General features: G+C 51.4%; 1 protein-coding gene across 2 annotated transcripts in view; it reads right to left on the bottom strand.

Annotated features, from left to right (window-relative positions):
• Window positions 1-24: 24 nt before the first annotated feature.
• LOC308066354 (sodium- and chloride-dependent GABA transporter 1-like) overlaps window positions 25-17,855 on the bottom strand; it is a 50,872-nt gene continuing 33,041 nt past the window's right edge. For both annotated transcript variants that reach the window (XM_080393522.1, XM_080393523.1), the window contains one exon: window positions 25-17,170. In XM_080393522.1, the coding sequence (XP_080249648.1) occupies window positions 17,066-17,170 (105 nt within the window). In that variant the 3' untranslated portion in view covers window positions 25-17,065. The remainder of the gene's footprint in view (window positions 17,171-17,855) is intronic.

Below are 17,855 nucleotides of genomic sequence, written 5' to 3'. Positions count from 1 at the left end.
CAAAGAGACGGCACCAAGAGGTGCCCTCCCACCTCAACACATACACACACACACAAAGATTGTCTTCTCTAGCATAAAACAGACCCACCTCTGCTTTCCTCCTTCTAGCTAGTTTTGTGTTTCCTGCTCACCTGCTTTCTTATATTCTGAAAGCAAAGCCAAATGTTAGGTTCACCTTCTCAGGTGGATGTTCCCTTCACTTGGGCACCTCCTCCTGTGTTAGAGGGAGGGGGCTTTTTGGAGACCACCCAGGGAGGTCCCATCTGTATCTCTTGCCTGGCTATGCTCTTGCCTCCATCAGCCCTTCCTGAGGGAAAGCAGCCCAGATACCAGATTCCAAGGCTGCTTCTGCTCTCTCCCTCCCTATCCCAGCTTCAAAGTGAGGGGAGGGGAAGATCCTGAGATAGAGATGACAGCTCCTCTGCTTTATTGGGGACATTGATATGGAGGAAGACTGCATTAAAAATGGGCTATGGAGGTATTTTTAGAAAAAAAAAGTATCTCTTCAAGCAGTAGGGAGGAGAAGGTATTAATTAGCTTAAAGGCTTTGGTCTCACTCTGTCTCCCTTCAAGGCTTGAGAAGATCAACATTAGGATTTTAGAATAGGACAGAATGCCTTTTAGGGCCTTTATTTTTTTATTTTTTTTTTATTTTAAGAGGAAAAGAAATAAATGCTTTTCCTTCCCATGCAAGGCTGAGACATGAGCACTGGGTGCTGATGACACAGCTGTTGGGTGAGGAGTGTCAGGAGTAGCTGGCAGTGGTGGGGACGTGCAAAATGTCAGGGAAAGGGAGACAATGAAGATGGATGGAGGAAACTCTTCTTTTACTTCGCAGGGTAAAAGCCACACAGCAATTTCCCTAGGGATTGCACCAGTATGCTCATCTCTGGGGCTATTGCCAAAGACAGCCCCCCCAGTGCATCAGGGACTGGCTCCCCTCAGTGCTCTTTGGATGTCTGCTGGCTCTGCTGAAATGTTCCAGTGGAAGAGTTCACTTATTTAACCTGGGCATAAGCCCAGATGGGGTTAGGGAAGCAGACAGGGGCTGGGGTGAAGGGTCTGCTGTGCTTGGCCAGCCCTCCAGAGCTGGAACCTGCTCAGTTCCAGGTCCCCTTAATTCTGAGCCTGACCCACATACCCAGGTATGCCAGCAGGTCTGTCCAAGTTATTTGCTTAGATGGAGCAGGGCGCTAGGCTGCCACTTCTACACACAACAGCAAATGTACTGACCAGGAGCCAACAGGCACAGCCTCAGGGAGGACTGCAGAAGCAGAAGACAGGAAAGATTGTAAGAAAACCCTGATAGAAGCCCAGTCTCCCTTCACACCAGAGAAGCTTTCTTCTAGCCAGCCCCTCAGGACAGTGAGGATGCTCCACATCTCAAAGCTAGGCACAGGGAGAGGTCCTTAACCCCAGCCAGGGCTCAGCCCCACACCCTCCAGCCAGCTGTGAGGCACAGCTGGCCCGATCTGCTGCTGGCTTCCTCTAGGGTGACACCCCACTGCCTCATGGCAGCTGGGATCTCATCCGACCTGCCCATAGCTTCCTGGGAAAGCCTAAGTGTGCCATCTGCCATTGTCCGGCCAACTGTCCAGTCAACGTAGTGTGTGGCCGTTATTTTATTTTTCCTGGCTGCTGCAGTGAAAAGGGTGGCACCCAGCAAGCAGTGGCACTGCCCTCCCTTCTCAGTGGTTGCTTCACTGTCTGAGTGGCAGTATTTGTTTGTTTTCTCCTGGAGTGCAGTGAGCTACTGAAGGTCTCTCTGTGTGTTAAAATAAATAAATTAGATTTTACTTGACATTTAACACAAACTGACATCAACAAAAGTCTAAGGTACTTGATGAAATAATTTTTTAGATAAAATATTTATGACAAATCTATGAAGTTCCTACAAGAGAGGTTTGCTGCTTTAATAATTGATTGAGAGAGCTACAAGAATTTAAAGAAGAAATAAGGAAGCTTCCATGAGACTACCTTCTTCACGCTGGATGAAGGGCGGAAGCAAATTAGCTGAAGTGCTGAGGTACCTGAGGCACAGCAGTCTCTCATGGCAAGTTGGCTCCATTTCCCTGCCCTTGCAAAGACTAATGCTGGCCTTGAGTTTTGGGCAAGAGAAGCAAACGTAGATAATCTTGCTCTCTTCTAGCCTGCTAGTTACAGCATCTTCTGTTGTGTTTAGCTGGAGAGACACCAAACGTCTCTATTCCAGGTTGTCATGGAGCAGGTTGCTCCAAATTCTACTGTCTAACTGAGCCCTTCGGACTTCACTTCAAAATATGGATGTTTTTTTTTCTCCTATGAAGGTTGGTCTCGAAGGATGACAAGCACTTTAAAGCATGTCTGCACCTCATCTGATCTATTGTATTGTCTGCTCCCACAGCTCTCCCACACGCAAGCAAGACACACAGACTCAGTGTAGCTGTAGAACGGTGAACAGACACCCTTGCGCGCAGAGTGATTGTTGACAGGGTGCAGGCTAAAAGGAGCATGTCAGTGACAATGTAATGAAGGACAAAATGTGTACTGCAGATCACTTGGAGGGATCGGCCCAAAGGAAAATCACCAGCTCTTGACAGCAGTGATTCTGAAGATAAACCTAGCACAATCTTTCAGGTGGGGGAATCAGGCAGGAAGCTGCTGCAGAGATTAGATCGATCCAAATGAACCAGTGGCTTTTTGCTGCCGAATTCATATCCTTCTATATTGAAAAAGGAGGAGAGGCAGAGAGAAAAGAGAAATCCAGTTAAAAGTATTCTGCAGTGAGTGTCGGGTAGTCAGTGGCCAAACAAGAAGGTGGCTTTGCTGGATGGTAGAAGAGAACAAGGTGTTACTGAGGTCTACAGAGCTGTGTTACACAAACTGTCAGGCTCCGTCCTTGTTCTCTCTTGCTCATGCTGGTGCAGGTCCAGTGAAATTAATCTGTTTATACCAGTAGCAAAGGGATGGAAAACATGCGACAGGAGAATCAAGCTTTGTGCAAACAGTTTGGGTTTAATGCGGTGTTTGCTGGCTGCTGTAGTACTTTTAATGCCATAGTCTGGACCACCGTGGTAGCAACACTTAGTGCTTTCTGCAAGACCTTCAAAGCATCCCACGGTTCACGTTTTTTCTCCTCCCTGTAACTGAAAGGTGTAGGTATGGTCCACAACCAGAATTTCATCAATACTCAAACTTCTTCATAAAAAGGTACCACCAGATTTGGAAGTATTTCAGGGCCTCTGAGCTTGTAAGAATTTTGAATTTTGTTACGTGTTTTTCAGAAGGCTCAGCCTGCAACTATCTGCACATATTTGTGAGGTTTCCAAAACAAATCTGAGCCCTAAATCAAGGAAGCTGCTGCTTGACAGAGCCTCTGCTTTGAAATGCAAGTTGCTGAGCAGAGTCCCCTGTCTCCCCCTCCACCAGCTGCCTCACTGTGCTATGTAGGCTCCAGGGACTGCCGGCAGTGTTTTGTGAGCTAGAGCTGTCCTTGTCCTTTCACAGCCATGCCTGGGACAGCAGCTTTGAAGTCACTCAGCTCTTCAACACTAGTCACAACCCCATCTGAATGTGTCTTTTTAAAAAACTAACAACAGAAGCGTTACATGTGTGTAGGCTTTTGAAAGCACCTGTCTGTCTGTACCTGTTTCCTGCTGTAAATACCATGAAGAAAAGCTGCCTTTGGGAACAGCGGTGTGGTCACACCTAGCAAAGAGTCCAAATGGCTAATATTTTGTAACAAAATAACAAAAAATAGATCAGAGGTATTTTATCTGTTCAATTAATAGAGTTTTAGAAATTATATTGAGATATGTCACTTGCGCGCTAATGTTTTCTTTGCCTCAGACCCCCCCCCCCCCCACACACACACACACACACCGTGTCCCTGGGCTCCAGTGACATGTGCAGGCACACGGGTGACACACCAAGGGGGTGCTCCCAGGGAGTGCTGAGCAGCATGGCTTCCTGCTGGTCTCAGGGGCAGCCCGCTGCGGCTACTGCTGATTTTTCATCAAATGCAGCAGAAGCTAGCTCAGTGCTCAGGCTCTCTGAGGATCAGATCCAGAGGAAACCAGGAAGAAATAATCTTGTCCAAGAGATGGCAACTCAATGTGAAATTCACCCCTGTAGTGAGGCAGAGAGGAAAACAGTGAGGGGGGGAAGGCAAAGCCCTTCTGCGCTGCAGCTCCTTCCTTTCCATGTTTCTGGCATGCAGCAGAGCCAGCCCCAAGCCCTCTGCTCACGTCTGTGTAGCTCTACACCTCTGTGGGAGGAGGCTTGCACACCCATGCAAAGCGCATGCTGCTGTGTGTGCACGCTGTGACAAGGAGAGCAACTTCACAAGCCGCATGTGCCAGTGCGTGTGTTGGATGCCAGCTGGCCACAGAGAAACTCATGCACCCGGAGACATCAGCACATACTGTGTGTTAATGCACACACCGTCTGCCAACGTGTAGGATTATATGGCAGATAACATGTAGGCACCTCTACTGTCCACAGAGCTGAACACACCGTACAAAAATATCAGGCGTATGCAGCCGTGCTCTGCCTGAGCAGGACAGCTGTGCTGGCTGCAGTTACCATCACAGCACATCTCACAAGCTACGTAGGCTCAGGCTTGGTTAACATTTGGATGGGAGACATGTAAGGAAAATGACATTTCCCATGCAAATCAGATAAACATGCATATTTACACAAAACATAACCCCAAGGTTAATGAAACTGACCTTTGTGAAGTTCTGCACAGGGATGAGAGAGATCATCAGAGGCAAACACGTGCACACAAAGCAAGCTCTCCTCTGCAGTGGATGGGGGAAGGCAACCTACGTTTTTGCAGTTGAGTCAAATAGATGCTGGATTCAGATTGCACCTGCTAAAAAAACCCTGTCTATAGGTTGCACATTCCTTGCTGGCTTCAAAGAATCTCTTAAATCCCCAAGCCCATGGTGAAACACTTGGGAGGACAGAAATCCCTCTGAGACAAGGAGTTTCCCAGGGATGCAGAGGCTTCCATTTATGTTTTTGTGTGCCACGGATATATTATAAATCAGCCCATCCCAAACAGTCGTTTTCTAAGTTGTTTTGAAACAGGAGATTATTGGAGAAGTTTCTGCCTGATGTTTAGATCGCACACCTGGCTGTAAAGATGAAAGCAATAAAAACAGATTGTCTATATGTGAAATACTCCTAACGTGCTCCGATGTGCAGATACTATTATTAATCAGAAGATGGCATGTCCCTTTGGGACAGATACTATATAGCACATATAGGTAGTGCTGCTACAAAGAGATTACAGTCCAAAAAGCACGTTACCACAATTGTCACATTGCATCTGTACACCATTAAATCTATACAGTGTACATAATATGCAATAACATATATATAGCGTGTTCAGAGTTGATCAAAATACACTGCTCTTTTCCACAGAGAATTTTGAGATGCAGCTTTTCTCTGTAACTTTTAAGACGGACTTTAAATTAAGCACATCCCTCAAGTGCTTTGCTGCGAGTGGGTTCTACCTACCCCCATCAAGCAAGATGCAGAAGACTTGCCACCGAACTCGGCACTACGCAGCCTGTTGCCTTCCTGCTTTGCAGATGTTGTCCCTGGGGTCAAGTACCCATCCCAAAGCCAACACGGAGTGGAGCCCTCAGGGAGCAATGTAGTGGCAGGAAGGTTCCCACAAACCCGAGGCTGCCGTGCCACAGTCCCTTATCAGGGACAGCGAGGGGACAGTGCCTGCCATGTCGTTGCTGTGTGCAGGACACGATGGGCCCCTTTCCACCACATCGGGGGTACTCTGGAAGGATTGTGCTGGTGTCTTGGGGGTCCCTGGGGTGCAGGTGATCGCAGAGTCAGGCTCCACCATTCCCCACAAATTCAGATTTTCCATCATCAGCTGCTGGGGCAGAGGTGCCCCTCTGTAAAGTCACTGCTCGGATCCTGAGCCCAGCAACCTGGCATCATGCACATACTCCTGCCTGACCTAAGAAAGGTGGCTGAAATTAAGCGCATACCTCAAGGATGAGGACAGATGGTGAGTAGGGTGGTGGGATTTAACCATTTAGGAGCTCTGCCACACTTGGCTGGTCTTGGAGCATCTTTCCTACAGCTAATGAGTGTAACTGAGGTTAAAAGCTGGCTGAGAAGTTGTGTTTTCTGCCTTAATCAATACAAACCACAAGCCGGGATTGTTCTCCAGCATGTAGGGTAGGCTCTTAATTTATGCAACACCCATGCTCCAGCTGTGGGGTCTGACAGTGTGGCATAGTCATTAGTGACTTCTTGAAAACAAGAATCCTGTCTTCTTAAGCCTTCCTCCTCATGAAGAGTAGGGTGCCCCAAACAATATGAAGTTAGTTTAAAAAAACCCAAAACAACAGGGAATAGAAGGGGAGAAGGAAGGATCTTCCTCTACAGAACTGTAGGGCCAAGAATTGTAGCAGAAAAAATGATTTAAGTGAAATATACCCATCCTGATATTCCATGTACACCTTCCTATTTCCTCACATTATGGAAGTTTTGACTTTTAAGTACATTTCAATTCTTCATCTCAAATGTTTAGAAGTCTCATGCTGACTACTCGTAGACTTGCTGCAATGTTAGCAACATGACAAATGGCCCCTCTCCTCCTCTTGCCCAGCTGCACACTCAGGATTTCCTTGAGCTGGTGGCCCATCTTTGCTACTCACAAATTTCCTAATACTAAATCAGATGCAACGGAGCAGCTTCCTCCCACACCCTGCTGTGAACTGGTGTCCACCCGCAGGTCACTAAAGTCACCCGTGTCCTCCCAGTTGCCACCCCATGCCATTTGCATGGCTGGCTGAGAAAGAGCTGGGTCAGCCCAGGGTGACGCACTGAAAGGCAACGGCTTTGCAGGGCTCCGTGCTGGCAGCAGCCCTGGGTGTCCCCTGGGTGTCCTGATGCTCCTCTGCAGGATGTGCAACTGCATGGTGCGGGGATGCTTGCCCCTCCCGTGGCCACCATCTCGCTGCTGGTACACCCCCACCACAGCTGTCCCCGCGCCCTCCTTCCTCCTGCCGCTGCCTGTGGTGGGGGAAGCGCTTCCCCCTTCCTCCCCTTACCACCTGTTTGAAATGAGCTATTCATTATATTTCGTAAAAAACTTGGAGCAAAGTGTTCGGGCAGCATAGGAGGACAACACGTTCCCTGTGGGAAAAACACAAAGCCAAATATTCTGAGCAGAAATCTCTGTGCTGCCCCCCGCCAGGCCCGAAACAGCTAAGCCCGGCGCAGGCAGGCAGGCAGGGCACAGCGTGGGGGGCTGCCAGCTGGGCTGTGACAGCAGTTAGCCCTCCAGGGATGCTACAAGTGGAGCTTTTTCCCCACCAGGAGAAGTGCCTTGGCAGGAGCAATAGGTGTAACCTGGGACAGCTGGTGTTACGACTGTTGTAACTACCCGAGTGAAAGGCAAGAAAAGCTGCCAAAACCCTCTTCACCTTCCTAGGGAGGGAGAAGTGAAGGTAAGGGAAAACAAAACAGCGAGCGGTGCCACAGCCCTGCTGTGCAGGGAGCCCAGACCCGCACTAACCCTCTCACTGGGGTAGACATCACCAGACAGCTCCGTGCTAATCGTACTAAGTGTCTGGGACACTTGGCTTTGAAAACTTTTTAGAACCAAGTACACAGAAAGGCTGCTAAAAACAGGGAAAATAGTCTCTGCAGTAAGCCTGGTCATACCAGGCAGGGCCTGGTGCCGGTGTCTCCACTGAGGCATTGCCACAAAGCAGGTGCCCCAAGCCTCCCCCTGTTTCCCTGGTCTTCACTGTCATGCAAAGGGAAGCTTTCCCCTTGCTCCTGGAGCAGGTCCAGAAGGTTCTGGGTCCTTGTATATCCCCTGCAGAGCCTGGGACACAGCAACAGTGTGGGGAAATCCCAGCTTTAGCTTTCTAAAGCAAAACCTGGCACATCCATCAGGCACACAAGGGCAGGGGGGCGCAGCGAGCCCTCCCAGTGCCTACAAGCTGGCTGCACGAACCGCTCACCCCGCTCAGCTCTCCAGCACTTGAGAGCAGCTTCTGCTCCAGAAAGAACAAGATCTCAGACATTGCAGCCTGCTGAGCTTTTGTCTCAGACTTCAAACGGGGTTTTCAAGTACAATGGCCCAGGCAGATCAGCAGTCAACAGTCAGCATCAGCGGATGTCATACGTGGCTCCATGGTGCATCTAAGGCAGCCCCACTCACTGGCCAGGCAATCCCTGCCAGCGTTAGCTCTCCCTGTCTTCACAGTCACAGCCTGTGACCCTCCACCTACAGAAGGAGTTGCCTCCCCTGCACCCAGAGGGCCACAGCAAAGCCATGCAGCCCACGGCAGTGTAAGCTGGAGCACAGGTCAGTCTCTGCAAGCCAGATTTCAGCTGGCACCATTGGGCTGCGTGCTGGCTTCAGCACTTACATCGACTTTCTGTGCACTTAGGATCTGCCCTTTAGGACCCAGCATTTGACACAGCCCTTTTCAGCTCCTCATGGGGACTGGTTCCCTGTCACATCTTTTTGTAGGGAGGCAGAGCATTGCTCAGTAAGTTCAGTAAGCACCACATGAACTCGGGCAGAATTATTGTCCCTTTCTGAAGGGAAAGAAAAAAATGCACCCACTGGGATCTGATCTCAGCCTTCACCCTCAGCTCACATCTTCCAGCATCCCTGGTGAAAAGGGCAACCCATCCAGCATCTCAGGACACGCAGCCAGGAAAAAATGTGCAAGAGAAAAGCAGAAGCCCCTATTAAATAGCTTGTTCAAAGATAAAACCCTGACCATCTGTCAACTTGCCCTAGAAGAGGCACTGCTATAATAATTAGCAGAGGGAAAGGCGGCAGAGATGCCAGTGAAAACAACAGCAGTTTGCTAACAATTCACACAGGTCTGCCATGAGCGCAGCAGGAGAATGGAGCTGGGGGAAAAAATGAAAAAGAGGAAAGATCATGGTGCTTCACTTGGGCAGATGCTGCTGGTGGTATGGGGCAAAAAAGCCTCCTGGGGACTGCAGGATGCTTTGGCTGGTGCCGTTTGGCACTCGGTATCCTAGGAGCAGATGCTGCCATGGGAGACAGGCAGCAGCCAATCCTTCTCAGATCCCGAGGCTTTGCCTTGCAGAGGACTTGCCACACCTGGAGGGTTGTCCTGGGTTCTGTGGTGCTGCCGGGGAGGGGGGCAGCCCCCACAGGGCTGTATACATGTGGCAGCCCACCAGACAGTGGCTGGGATGCTGCCAAGGGGACCAGGCTGGTGCGTACCTCTCACCATGGCTGTGTGGCCCACCCAGAAAGCTCCCATTTAAACAGCCATGGCTAATACAGACTCACTCTCCATCCCCAAAGAAACAGCCCCCTCTTTGATTTCAAAGCTCAAAGCATCTGGGAACCCCTGAAAATCCATCAGTGCAGGCTGACAGTAGCACCTGCCCAGTGCGCATTTGACACACTACACAGTGCCAAGGCAGGTACTCAGACATGGGACCCCCCTGTACCATGGGCCCAGGGTACCCAGACCCCCTGCACACATACCCTCTCCCCACTGAAGCGTTGCCCCACGCAGCTGCTCCTGGAGCCTGGCAGGCACCACTGAGCCTCGGCTGCTGCTGCCCAAGCACCCGTGCTGGCTGGAGTTGTGACAGCTGCTCTGTCACCCACCTCCCCTAGGAGCATCATGCTGAAGTTCCCCTCACAGAGCTGAAAAGCCGCTTTAAATAAGAATCTTTGATTATAATTCCTAATCCCTTCATTTGCAGTAAGTGCAGAGAGAGGACAGGGATGCTGACTCTCCTTCTCTCCCTCCTGCAGGACCAAACACTTCAAAAACTGATTCAAGCATTTGTACCATGGGCTGGGCAGGCAGCGACCTGGAGCTGGGACATCGTGGCACCATCAGGAGGGCAGGGAGAGGCAGAGGGGGATGTTGTCCACCTCCAACCAAAAGCGTGCATCCCACTCCATCTCACATCCTTCTCCCCACCGAGGACTTATTTTTAAAGGCACGTCATTCAGCTCTGGCACATGTCAGAGGGGATGCGCAGAAGAGGAGGTGGCAGGCGACCAGGCTCAGCCATGCAGACAAGGGCAAGCTGCGGCCAAAAGGCACATGGACTCCCTGGGGATGGGCAGAGAGCGGGACAAGGGGCCAGCGCTGCCTGCGTGCTCAGACACAAGGCGTGGGTGAGCCCGTATCCCCCCATTGTCCCACAGGGCCAGCCCAGGGGCTGATGTACCTCCAAGAATATGTATGGGACTTTGGAGCCATTGAGCGGGCAGGAAGCGGTGCTCTTTAGGTTGATGGCAAGGGCAGAGTTTACACTGTAGAACCTCTTACCTGGACAAATATGGGACAGGTTTTATCTGGAGCTGGGTCACAGCGTCAGCACTAAACTCGCAGGTGCTTTTCGTTGCGGGGGTATTTGGGTTTCCCCAAACAGCATGATGCAACACAAACCAGCCAAGAGCCTTCACAGAGCGACACAGCCTCCAAAGGGAGAAAAAAATCCAGGTGGGCAGCCGTGCCCTGCTCTGCCAGCACCCCCTGGGGTTGCAGGAGATGCAGTGCCCGGGCAGGAGTGCCCCTGGGCAGGTTACCTGCCCCATGCTCTGGCTATGGGGCCCTCTGAGGCCAGTCCCCCCCCAGCTATCATTACACCAGTGACTCAGGTGAGTCCCTTCCTGCTGGGTTGGGTTTCCTCATCTGGAAGCAGAACACCTGGACCCCCCCCAGGGTCCCCTGGAGAAGGGTTCTGTGGTGCATGAGTACGACCAAGATGAAACCCCTCCATAGCTGCTCTGCACAGGGCTGCAGATGAGGGTTGAGGGCTGCTGGCCCCCACAGGTTGTGGTGGGGACACATGCCACCCCGCAAGAGACTGTGGCTGGTCCCTGGGGCCCCGATGGAGGCTGGTGTCATTTCCTTGGCAGCACAGCAGCATCATGCCGGGCTGTCGGGAGGCATCTCCATCAGCGTCACGGCTGTCAGGTATCAGCATGGGGAGCACTAACCTCTCCTGAGCATCTCCAGACACAGGCACTTCCTGGCTGACGGCATTGTGAGGATGATGGATGCACGCTTGGCAGGAGCCCCGAACTGCCCTTGGCAGCGCTGCCTCAGACAGCATGGTGGTGTGGACACTGAGAGGCCACCCCATCCCTTGCCACCCCCTGGCTGTCTGCCCCAGGGCCACCACCCAGGTATCCCCCATGGCCCTGTGGCTCAAAACCCTTTATCCAGCAGTTAACAGTCACGCATGGGTCCCAGCCCCTTGGGATGTGCCAGGGCAAGCACTAAAGCCAGGGAAAATGCCACACAGCATCACAGGCAACCCTCCTGCTGCACGCCACTGGGGCATGGGAGGGGACATGCAGGGACCTATGCTGAACAGGACACCTAACACTGGAGGGAGAGACACCAGCCCCAGGGGTTGCTCCTGATGGGGTGAACAAACCCTGAGGGCCAGGGTGGTAATGTCACTGCTGCCGAGCAGCTCTGAGGAGGTCCAATGCTTGCCTGGACCTCTGACCACAAGCACCACTTTAACATACTATTAAAGATGCAGAAAGGGAGGAAAGCTGTTAAAATGCTTGGAGTGTACAGTCCTTTGACTTTTGCTTTCACAGCATCTTTGTTCCCCTCCATTGAGGCTATGGAGGGCTGTCAGTAGGGGAGAGGAAAACGCTTGACATCCCCATTAGGTGTCAACAAAAGAGCACTGGCTTCCCATACCAGGCAGAAGCACTGCTAGCAGAGCCGGTGGGAAGCTCTGAGGAAGAAAGGAGACACAGACCCTGCACAGGGGTGACTGGGTGAGCAGGAACGTGTCAGCACCTGAGCCTCTGTGCAGAGCCTGCCCCACCACTTGCTGCCAGCCTGCCTGCCTCAGCCCCACACCCCCCCGCCCCCCCCCCCGCCCAGCAGCAGGCACACCTTTGCAGTGATTTGGAGCTGAGAGGCCACTGGTGCCGAGCAGGGCTGAGGAGGGAAAAGCTGCCACGAGCAGGCAAGCCTCTCCCCAAAGGGGGAAGGTGAGACAGGTGAGCAAGAGGATGCAAAGCAGAGAAGGGGGGAAGGAGTGACACCTAAGGAGGGTTGCAGTGGCCCGCATGGTGGAGGGGGAGATGGTAGCCAGCCCTCATAGGAGCCTCCATCTTTCAACCCTCTCTTGACATCTCTTCTCTTTCCTTTCCATTAAGCCCTTTGAAGGGTGCAATGATCAGAATGGTCCCTGCACTCATTGTTAAGATCTAGCTCCCAGGTGTCATCAGTAGGTTTCAGAGCTTCCAGACTTTTTTGTTCCTACCACTGAGCTGCTCAGTGGATTCTGACCAATAGCTGGAGCTGTACAGAGACAGGATCAGACAGCAGGAGAGGAAAACCATGCTGGGCACACCGCATGGCCTCTAGTGCTAGTATTGGCATCCGAAGCTGAGCACTGTGTTTCATGCACTCAGCTCCTGAGGAAAGCAGGCAGTGTGCTCGGTGCAAGCTCCATCACCATGGGTAGGCTGGTAGCCCTCAATCCAGCAAACAACAACAGCAGACATGCCCCTTAGTGGTGCAGACCCCCTCCCTATTTCACCATCACCACCAAACGGAAACAGGGTCCCGCAATCCAGAGAGAAACCACACACACCCACCCTGGGACAGGAGAGGGATAAAGACAAATTGCTCACCCAGGATGATGCCAGCTTTAAGGGCACCCCCAATGCACAGCACACCTGCGCCCAACAAACACATTGTTTAATGGAGTTGTGGAGAGACTACAAGCTATGTGGTGGTGGGCTAGCCAAAGCCTTACAGTGCCACACGGCATGGGTATCGTGTTGTGGACATTGCACATGTGTTTTACAACCAGCTGCCAGCTGTTAGAGCACATCTGGGAGAATGGCAGCAGGAAGAGTTCCCCTCTCCTGGGGGAGAGGATCACACCCGCTTCTCCAGGGAAGTGGCACTTGAGCAGCAACGAAGCAATCCTGCCTTCCCCATTGCCCCCCTCAGCCCCCGCTGCTGTGGCAGAGGGTGGGGGCAATGGCATTTATTTTATTTTTCACAGCCCTCAGGAAAAAGAGGATTTCGGAGGGATTTGAGCACAGCTCCCTAAATAGCTCCTTAGAATTAAGAGGTTTCATGGGGGATTATTTTGAGCAGCTGCCCGTGGCAGGAGGGAGAGGCTGGCAGGTGCTGGGGAGGCAAGGGGGCAGAGCAAAAAAGGCAGGAGCACTGTGGGTGAGCACAGGGGAGTGGGATCTCCTCATCTGCAGTAGGGGGGAGAGGGGAGTGTGCACTCCTGGCCACGCACATGTCCTCTCTGCTGGGTGAGCCGAAAGGAATGAGGGGCAAAGTGGTGGTCAGCAGAAGTGACGCTCCCTGGGAACAGCACAAAAGCAGTTCTCGCGGAGGAATCACTGGCACTTTCAGCTGGAATCCGAAGCCTGACTTCAAAAAACCAACAGGCAGATATGGCTGCTTTGCTGGAGCTGCCCATAGCGACATTCCTGAGGCCTGGGATGAGCTCAAGGGGCCGTCCCCAGCCCTGTTTTCTTACTAGGTGGGAAACCTGCATGCAGTGAAGGTGGGAAGGCTCTTCTAACACTAAGGACAGGATGAGTTTGAAATGCTGGAGAAAAGGATCAGTCAATTAGACAGAGCTTGGCTAAGGGCAAATTCCTCCCTGCAAGACTGCAAATGCCAGACTTCACAGATCCAAACATTCACAGTGGAAATAAAATAAAAGTGCAAAAACAGGAAAGGCCACAAAATCTTTCAGAACAGGCACAGCTCTGCAGAGACTGGTGGAATATGGGTTGAAATGTCTCTTCTAGTAACACCAAGAGAGAGCATTGCTTGGCACAGCACTTTCTGGTGCAAAAAGGAAGATAGCTTGAACTTCATTATAATTTTGGTATTGGGATGGAAATTGGTTCTTAGGGACTGGATTCTGCAGGAAGGTGAGCCCTTCCATGGGGTCCTGAGCTCCAGCTTTCAGCAGGCAGAAGGGGTGAGTGTGTGCACAGTGAGTGGCTGAGCCACAGGAGAGCACGTGAGAGAAGCAGGAGAGTGATGCTGGTGATAATAGAGATAGAAATGAGGAAAGAAGACAAAGGAGAAGAGAAAGGAGGGAGAGCTGTAATTTGACAGTGGTGAAAGCAAAAAAGCAGGAAGTAAGCTGAGGTAGATAATTTCTACTGGATAGACATGGGGAAGAAGTGAAGCAAGGCAACGAAAAGGAGCAGGGCAGGAGGGAGAGCAAATGGGAAGGTCACAGGCAGGGAACTGAGCAAATAGCTAAATCTCATCAAATATTGTTGTTATGAGCAGCCCGTGTGCAGCGTAGCCACTGCTGCTGTACCTGGAGTGATGTTCTGCACCTGCCACACACAAAGCCACAAGTCAGAGAGATGCTGGGATTAAATTCCCAGCAAAAAGGCATTGGAGATTTAGGCATATCCTCAGTCACCAGGGAAGGGACTTTGTTTTCTGGACCCTTCCTTCTCCACTCTCTTGGAGGAACAACCTGGACAGCCCAACCCTTTGAACAGCTCTCCCAACAACCAAGCTTTTTGGCCAAGAGTTTACAAAACGAACACTGACAGATTTGTTCTACCTCTGACCTGAGCTGCCCCAGTGAAGTTGGAAAAATCTGGGTCTTCCATGGTTTTAAGGCCTCACTCAAGAATGGACTTCTTTGGCCATCACCTGCGCAGCTCTCAGGGAGGTTATGTGACCTGGATGCAGAGCAAAAGCAGGTTTCTAGTAAAGATCATTGCTGCAACAATCAGAGGCTAACATCTGTTTTCACTACAGATGTCCCTCTCAGAGGACATATATGTATATGAAGAGTGGTTTCCTTTGTCCTCTGGTTTATAAAAATAGGTGAAGTGAAATAAGATTTCAGCTCTACTGGCACTGGCAATTAAGGGGCAAGGAAAGGCAAGTTGACATGTCTGTGACTGGCTGAGATTAATTGTGATGAACTATGATTGCAGCTTTCAGTGTTTGGCTTTCGGCTTTACAAGATCAAGCCTGTAAATTCAGCGTTTCCTCATGTCTATTTAACAGCTGCAATTTTTTTGATGTAAACACCCAAATGATTAGATGTGAGAGAGGGTGTGATCTCAGCTCGTGGTGTCGGAGACCTCAAAACATGCACTCAAGACCTGGCAGCCACAACCACTAAGAGCCAGGACACAGCATGTGCCACATGTACAAATACAAATTGGTTATACATCTAAAGCAATGTTAATTGAGATGCATTGATGAGTTGGTAGGGAACCCAACCCCAAAGGTGACTGAATTCAGCTTTAAACAGACAACTTCTTTCCTCTTTACATTACTGACCCTGAGTCTGGGAGACCAGCAGAAGAGCAGGCTGGCCCCATGCACCAGAGGCAGGCAGCATGGGACCAACCTGCATCATTTTTCAGCTCCTATTGGAGTGCAGGGCAATTGCACACCGGCTCACCGCTCAGCTGGCACCTGTGGTGAGACCCACAGGGGACTTCAACATGGCACCTACAAGACCAGACTCTGGTAGGAAGCATGAGTGGGACACACCTTTTCCTGGGCACTTATTTATGAATTTGTTGTTTCTGAGCTGAATCCGGGAGCGTGAACAGACCTAGCAATGCTGTCAGGGTGCCAAGGGAAGGGAGAGACTAATCTGCACTAAGTTACACCATGTGTGCACTTCTATGACAGGTGCTCATCAAATACTCTGAGTACACAGATACCTCTGCTTGGGGTCACTGGGAAGCTGTCACAACTGGGAGCATCACTATCGCACCTGCACATGGTGTTATGATGAGCCACCTCCTTTATCAAGGCTTTAGAACTAAGAAATACGCTGCTGCTTTAGGACTGCTCTGAAACACTTCCCAGCCTTCTCTGAGGTGTTATACACTCCTCCAGCATCGTCTGCAACAGCTCTCAGCCTCCTGTGATGTGTGTGCTGGGAGTCGGGACGTGCCAGTGCCAGCAGCTGTCTGCACAGACACTTCCCAAGGGAAGTCAGCACTGGTTCACAGGAGTGGGTTTGAACATGGCAGCTATGTCCTGCAGGATCCCCCAGGAGCGCCTGCCTTCCACTAGCTGGGATTTAGGTGTTGCCAGTTCCTGCCAAAGGTATAAGCTAAACCACCCGTGGGCACTATGATGCATCTTACCGCTTCCCACCTGGGGACGCAGCCAGGGAGGGTGTTTGGCAGGAACTACCCTGCTCCGGCTTGGCTTCGGGGGGAGATTTGCACACTGCTGGAAAGTCTCTCCATCACACACAGGTCTTTAGCCTCTGCACAAAGCTGACTGCGGCTGAGAGTGGTCAGTGTAGAAGACTTGACAGCCTCTAGCAAAGAGCCCTCCACTTATGTTAGGGTCAGGAAGCAGCTACTGCACACTGCTGCAGAGGGCAGGACACTCCGGAAGAAAAAGGCTGCCTACTCTGCTAGGCTCTGGCTCACAGTGCCAGCCCCAATGGATGCAGCGAAAAGGGCTGGAGACTGCACAGGGCTGAAACATGGCACCTGTGAGCAGCACACACTGTCCTGATGCCCTTCTCCAGTTTTAGAGCGATGTCCTACAGCTACCAGCACGCTGGGCTCCTCACTGGAATCCCTCATTCTGCCATATCCCCTCCAGTTACACATTTACTAGTGTTGGTTTATGCTAGATCAATCGACAACTGGCTGGGATTTAAACGCGGTGTCAGCTGGCTCCCTGGGGTGACAGCACAGCTGTGTGCTATGGGATGCTTTATGGAGGTTCACCTGGAAAGGCAAGAAGAAGAACAGAAAAATGATCAGTGATCAGTTTAAGCTCTCTAGAGACATCACCACTTGTCATGAGGAGGAAGACCTGGGCACTGAGAGCCTGGACCAGGTTATTGCAGGATGAAGACAGTCACTGCTTGCGCAGAGCTTTGGTAAGCCGGGCTGGGAGGAAGAGATGTGAGAGGGTTCCTCTGCCAGCTCCTCTCTTTGACAAGTAAAAGCCACCGTGGAGCCAGGGACAGCGAGCTGTGCCGGAGAAGCTCAAGGGACAACATGGCACGAGCATCTACGGGGCATGGCGAGGAAGTCTGGGCTCTTCTAGACGGCAGCATCCAAGACCCTCCCATTCAAGGATGTCTTCGGCTGGAGGCCATTGTTCTGAGCGTGCACCTCTGGCTTGGGCTGTGTCATCTTCTGCAAACGCTGCCCAGGAATGAAGGGAGAGAGCACATCAGCCAGCGGTGGCACCAGTGGGACAGCCAGGGCATGGCAGCAACTGAAGGTTGGGACCCCCAGCCTCAGAGGTGGCCCTAGTTACAGGGCCAGGGGATTGTGTATGCGGCAGGAGTTACTCCTCCAGCATCATTCAGCAACCCACTGCAAGTCACCTTTGCTTTGGTGCTGCGCACAGCACAGCAGCTCCTCTTTTTATCTGAAATACAGGGATCACCCTTATAACATGGGCAAACTGTTACCAGGCAGTACCAGCTGCAGGTAGGAACAAGAGAGAGCTGTGATGTCACACGCTTCAGAGCAGACCCATTTTCCCATTTCCCCTCATTTTTCAAAGGGGGTTGATGATTATAAAGCGTTACTAACTAGCTAGAGCAGGCTAACAAGGTTACAGTTTGTGCTGCTGATGCAGATCAGACCCGTCCACCTGCACAGACCTTTGCACCAGCAGCAATTCCTGTCACCCATAGCTCATCAAATGAAAATTGCAGAGCCAAGTAAAGTGAAGCAAGAACCCAGAAAAATATATGGAGGGGCAAGTCATTACTGGAGGTGTGTGGACTGAGCAGAATGAATCACTTTTGCCTGTCAGGGAGGGACTGCTGCTGTAAGATGCAGAAGAGAAGGCAGAGGAGAACTGAGCCTGACCTGAATA

This window comes from Falco punctatus (genome assembly GCF_963210335.1).
Source record: "Falco punctatus genome assembly, chromosome: 6".
NCBI lineage: Eukaryota > Metazoa > Chordata > Aves > Falconiformes > Falconidae > Falco > Falco punctatus.
The sequence above is the reverse complement of the archived record's forward strand: the minus strand, read 5'-3'. Positions and strand labels throughout refer to the sequence as shown.